We start from the raw sequence: 6,000 nt of genomic DNA on the forward strand, positions 1-6,000 counted from the left end.
AGAATAAACAGAATCCCAATAGATTTGAATTGATAAGAAAAGTGGGCGGAGCTGATACGTGAACTTATGAATTAACAAGTTCCACGGAAAAAATTATTGTCTAAGGGACATTCAAGATTTTTCGAAAGAGATTTTTTCAATATTTTTTTCAAATTTAGAGGCAGGGATTCATTTATAGATACAATGGGAATGAATAATCAGAAAAATGTATTCAGCCCATCAGTCAAACTGTGAATCTTCCAGAATAAGTCTTCCTGCTAGAAGAACTTCAACATTTTCGTCATCATCCACGTGAACATCATCCAAATTGACTCCTTTTGATTCTGGCTGGAAGAAATTATTCTGTTATTAGAAAATATGTATTCCCGAAACACTTACCAAGAAGAAATACGAAATTAACAAGTTAATAACTCCCAAAAGCAAAACAGTTGTGTTAACTGAATACGGCCACCACGCGTTAGCGTGAATCAGAATCGGAGCCAGAATTTTCCCGATACGAGCAAAAAGAGAACATGAACCAGTAGCACTTGCTCTCGATGAAGTCTCCATTAATTCAATTGCACAAAGATAACACGCATCCCACGTGTATTCGATGAAAACTGTTCCGAATAGATAGACAATAAGGACTCCTGTGCTCTGAATGATTTTAAAATGAGTTCTAATTTTCATATCTTATTTTCGGATACTTACATGGTAATCCTTTGCCATGAAACAAGTCAAAACAGTGATGCAAATCAATGATCCAATGAGAGATCCTTGGTGTAAAGTTCTTCTTTTGAAACTGGAAAAATGAGTATCTACCAGAAGAAGCAACATTTTAGAGAAGACAAGTAGAACTCCAAAGCATAGTTGATTCAAGTAGAGATCTCCTGCTAAGTTTCCAGAGTTAAGATCCATTGCTGTACTACAAATAGCAATAATGAACCACATTGACCACAATATTCGAAGTTTCTTGAACATTCCCCTCGTCTTTAATGTTTCTTTTAATGTTTTCGGACGGAGAGTTTTGTGTTCCACTGGAGTATATGGGACACCAGCGACTTTTGTAATGTGAATTTCACTTTGAGTCATTCTCGCTTTGAATCCTTTGCTGTGTAGCCAAATTGGAGATTCAGGCAGCACAAAAATCACAAGAATAAGAGCAGGAATCAGAGAAATTGCAGCTGTAAAGGAGGCAAATCTCCATTCACGAGTTAAATAACATAATATTGTTAATCCAATTCTGCTCCATCCCCAATTGAAGAATCCACGTAAAACCATTCGTTGTTGTGGAAGAATTACTTCCATTATCCATGCACAGAGAACGACGATTGTTCCACCGATGGAGAGGCCAACACAGAATCTGAAACAGAATATACCGTAAATACTGTATTATAACGGCACCTGTAATATAACGGCACCTGTATTATAACGGCACCCCATCAATACTCAGAATTCATGAATATCAATATACCGGTGTTTTTTCTTGTTTCTGGTTAGAAGGAGCGTGATTGATAACGTCTTGATCAGCCGATAGAACTCCCAAAAAAAGTTTTTCTGGTAAATTTTAATAAGTTTTTAAAACCTCAAAATTTCTCTGGGAGGCAGTTGAAAAATATAACGGCATGCCGTTATAATACAGTATTTACGGTATTTCTCAAGTTCACTTATGAAACTAACCTTAATGCAAATAAAATAGTCACATTCGGGGCAAGTCCACTGGCAAAAGTAGAACAAATTCCATTTGATAAAACAAAAATTCCAACAGGTTTCCTTCCAAATCTATCTGATAGATATCCGAAAAGTAATGTTCTGATAAGAACTCCAAAATATTGAATTTGAGTGAAAAATGATTGATTGAAAGATGAAGAGCCACAGATCCAATCAAATCTGGAGCAATTAAAAATCTTTTTTATTCTACAATAAAAATAAAACTCACTCGATAGCAGCCGAATAATACGCTGGATCCACAAACATCAACTTATTCTTCGGGCACGAAGAATACACTTTACAGTCTTTTGTTGGCTGCGAATCATTCCCGCATTTCCATTTCGGAACATGATTCGAATAGATTCCGAAAATATTCTGACTCCCGAAGAAGTTAGCAAATTGCCAAGTTATAAAAGCGAAAATATGGAAACGGTTAACATCATACCACATAACTGGCAATTTAAAAGAACTTATTACGTAATAAATAGTCAGTTGATCACCTGTCATATCTAATCATCGTCTTACTTTTTCTCACTAAACTGTGATAACTAATTGAATTCTCGTATCTCTTCTATTTCTGTTTTTTTCAACAATCGAAACCAATAAACTTGAATTTTATTTATTTTAATAAAAATAAAATTCTTCTAGTCACAATTATTCTCTAACTTTCTGCACCATCGCTTCAGTTTCTTCTAGAGTTTTGGAATCATTCGATGGAGTATCATCCACATGAACATCATCCAAATTCACACCTTTTGATTCTTGCTGCAAATTATTCAAGTCGTTAAGTTTAAAAAATTCAAAAAACATACCAAAAAGAAGTAAGAAATGAGAAGATTGGATGTTCCCAAAACCATTACAGTAGCATTGACCGAGTACGGCCACCACTGATTGGAATGAGTTAACATTGGAGCCAGAATCATTCCGACTCGAGCAGATAATGAGCAGGATCCAGTTGCACTGGCTCTTGAGGGAGTCTCCATTAATTCAATTGCACAAAGATAACAAGCATCCCACGTGTATTCTAAGAATGCAGTTCCAATGAGATAAGTTATCAATACAGCAATTCCCTAAAATACCGATACTTTTAGCTAGGAAAATCAATAAGGACTAACATGATAATCTGATGCAGTGTAGAATGTCATTATGATTACACAAATAAGAGTTCCAATTAGAGATCCTTGATGCAGAGTTCTTCTTTTAAAATTTGGAAAATTAGTGTCCACAAATAGAAGTAGCATTTTAGAGAAGACAAGTAGAACTCCAAAGCATAATTGATTCAAATATAGATCTCCAGCCAATGTTCCTGAATTCAGATCAATTGCACCTCCACAAATTGCCACAATGAACCACATTGACCACAAAACGAGCAACTTCTTGAACATTCCTTTTGTTCTCAAAGTCTCAATTAATCCTTTCGGACGAAGAAGTTTATGTTCAACAGGAGTATATGGGACACCAGCGACTTTTGCAATGTGAATTTCACTCAGAATCATTCTCGATTTGAATCCTTTGCTGTGTAACCAAACTGGACTTTCAGGAATCACGAAGATGACAAGAAGAAGAGCAGGAATCAGAGAAATTGCAGTTGTAAAGGAGGCAAGTCTCCATTCACGAGTAAAGTAACAAACTGCAGTCAATGCGATTCTAGTCCATCCCCAATTGAAGAATCCACGTAAAACCATACGTTGTTGTGGAAGAATTACTTCCATTATCCATGCACAGAGAACTACGAGCATGCCTCCGATAGATAAACCAACGAAGAATCTGAAAGTTCTTTGAATTTTTTAGAATTCACAGGAGTGATACCTCAATGCAAATAATACAGTCACATTCGGGGCAAGTCCACTTGCAAAAGTAGAACAAATTCCATTAGAAACCACCAGAATTCCAATTGGTTTTCTTCCAAATCTATCAGATAATGAACCAAAAAGTAATGTTCCGATTAAGAGGCCACCGAACTGAATTTGTGAGAAAAATGACTGATAAAATGCAGATGATCCACATATCCAATCGAATCTAATAGGAATAATTTCAGAAAATGTTCATTTCAAATTGAGAGAAACTTACTCTATTGCTGCCGAATCAAATGCTGGATCCACGAAAATCAACTTGTTTTTCGGGCACGAAATATACACTTTACAGTCCTTTGTTGGCTGTGAATCATTTCCGCACTTCCATTTCGGAACATGATTCGAATAGATTCCAAAAATATTCTGACCTGCGAAATAGTTGGCAAATTGCCAAGTGATGAAAGCGAGAACATGAAATCGATTTATATCATACAGCATAGTTCGCAGACTAAAATGAAGATTTATCACAAAAAATGGACGACTTCAACTACTGTCACAATTCATTCTCGTCTTCTCTCCCTGATCTATGATAACTTCCTGCGCCCTCTTTGGGTTCAAAGGACCAAGGTTTTGTCATCAGCAGAACAATTAACAAAATGATTTATAGTTTTATACTTCTGCAAGTGTCAAAATGAACTAAAATTATTTATTGAATTCAGAAAACTCGTAATACGTCGGAGACTAATTGAGCAGTATTAAAATGACTAGATTTTCATAATTTATCTACAAATCGGAACTAGACTTGTGCATTGGCATGTAATCAATCTTCTGTAGTTCATCTAAATGAGCAGCTTGCTTGGTGAGCTCTGGGTAGTCGGTTAGGATTGGAATGTGAAGGGTTTTGAGCATCCAGTGCATTTCAGCCATATCGTTTACTGTCCACACGGCAACACGCATTCCACGTCTCTTCTGATCAAGAATCAAGGCTCTGAAAATCGATTCGTACGTTTCATATTTTAAGAATTATAGTCTCACTGTGAAATATCCAAATTATTGGTTAGAAGAAGATCAGCACCAAGATACCATGGAGTCACTCTTTTCAATAACCAAACATGAGCGACATCTATTAATTCAAAAAGCGTTTGCTTCGGCCCTGAATATCTTTGACGAAGGTTTTCAATATCGTGGTAAGACCAGAACTTGAGACGCCACGTCAATCCAGTAAGTATACGTTGATCTCCTCTCTTGATACGATAGACAACCCATGGGAAGAAACTACAAACGATAGCTTTGTCGTATAGATTGTATTTTGAGAAAAGGTTTGCGATTTGATCAACGAGCTCATTATCCGAATCTTTAACATCAAATAGCATCCGAGTGTTGTTCTCAACTGCCCAATTCACAACATCTTCCATATCAGGAACTCTTTCACGAGCTACTGCTTCAAAACGACTGTGATCTCTGAAATCTAAACATTTAATTGATACATAATAGGAACACGATTACCCTGGAGCAGTTCTGATGAAAGTCGCTGAAATATTACAACGGTCGAGTTCAGCACGAGTTTTATTTCTGATCGGTCCAGTCATATCTGTAGTTCTATCCAAGTCATCATCATGCATCAATACAGCTCTTCCGTCTTTTGTCAACGCCACATCGAATTCAATTAGATCAGCTCCGTCTTTCTTCGCTTGTGCAAACCCGGCCATACTGTTTTCAGGGAAACTCTTCGGTGCTCCACGGTGGCCTCCGATTCTGAATCCAGAGAAGAACGTTTCCACCTAAAATAATATTCATTTTGTGCAAGATGAATTTAAAAAAAACTTACATCTGAACTCGAGCATTTCTCATTTTTTGTAGTGTATGCGAAGACAAAAAGAGAAAGTGGAATGAGCAGAAGTCCTGGAGGATAGATGACGTAAATTGCAGCAATAACGGCAATCGAAACTCCAAGAATTTTCGATGCCGACTCTTCTAAACTGAATCCGGCCATCCTTTGGAATTCGGATAATTACCTGCAAATTACATCACATTATTTCGGCGGAAAATTAGTTTGCGAAGGCCCGGAACATATGAAGAGACAAAAATTTCACAAAAGCTTTCAATTAAAATGCTATTTCGATTGAGAATAGCGTGAAAAGTCGAAATTAATAAATGATAAATGTGTTAACCTTCAATTTTCTTATCGTTACAATCATAAAACGGTGTGCGATAAGTCTAAAAATGTTGTAAAAAAGGAAATGGAGAAATTGTGAAGAGTCGACGAAAAGAGAACAAGGAAGTGAAGAGACGCAGACATTGAGAGAGTAGAAAGAACATAAATGCAGAGAACGAACAGAGAAACATTCGATTTGTAGGATACATATTCTGATGTAGAGGGAGCATTGTTCTTTTGAAAAAATAATTCAAATAATCATTGAACGGATCGAGTATCAAAAAACAAAACAAAGTATTCGCAGAAACTATTTGCCGACTGACAGTATCCTACAAATGATTGGGTTTATGCATAATCCGTGAA

The 6,000-nt window shown here is 36.5% G+C and overlaps 3 protein-coding genes across 3 annotated transcripts; all 3 read right to left on the reverse strand.

The window, feature by feature from the left end:
- Nucleotides 1-219: 219 nt before the first annotated feature.
- Nucleotides 220-2,139, reverse strand: GCK72_013943 (uncharacterized protein; the record flags this gene model as incomplete). Its single annotated transcript, XM_053730071.1, has 5 exons — nt 220-327; nt 379-636; nt 691-1,342; nt 1,660-1,869; nt 1,919-2,139. The coding sequence occupies 5 exons, from the start codon at nt 2,137-2,139 to the stop codon at nt 220-222; spliced, it is 1,449 nt and encodes a 482-aa protein (XP_053584843.1).
- A 204-nt stretch (nt 2,140-2,343) lies between these two features.
- GCK72_013944 (uncharacterized protein) lies at nt 2,344-3,980 on the reverse strand (the record flags this gene model as incomplete). The annotated part of the gene is made up of 5 exons (XM_003090153.2): nt 2,344-2,454; nt 2,502-2,759; nt 2,805-3,456; nt 3,499-3,708; nt 3,760-3,980. 5 exons carry the CDS (start codon nt 3,978-3,980, stop codon nt 2,344-2,346), a joined length of 1,452 nt encoding a protein of 483 aa, XP_003090201.2.
- A 285-nt stretch (nt 3,981-4,265) lies between these two features.
- Nucleotides 4,266-5,475, reverse strand: GCK72_013945 (uncharacterized protein; the record flags this gene model as incomplete). The annotated part of the gene is made up of 4 exons (XM_003107894.2): nt 4,266-4,470; nt 4,518-4,943; nt 4,989-5,263; nt 5,311-5,475. The coding sequence occupies 4 exons, from the start codon at nt 5,473-5,475 to the stop codon at nt 4,266-4,268; spliced, it is 1,071 nt and encodes a 356-aa protein (XP_003107942.2).
- Between the last annotated feature and the right edge of the window lie 525 nt (nt 5,476-6,000).

Source organism: Caenorhabditis remanei, chromosome IV, assembly GCF_010183535.1.
Source record: "Caenorhabditis remanei strain PX506 chromosome IV, whole genome shotgun sequence".
Classification (NCBI taxonomy): Eukaryota; Metazoa; Nematoda; class Chromadorea; order Rhabditida; family Rhabditidae; genus Caenorhabditis; species Caenorhabditis remanei.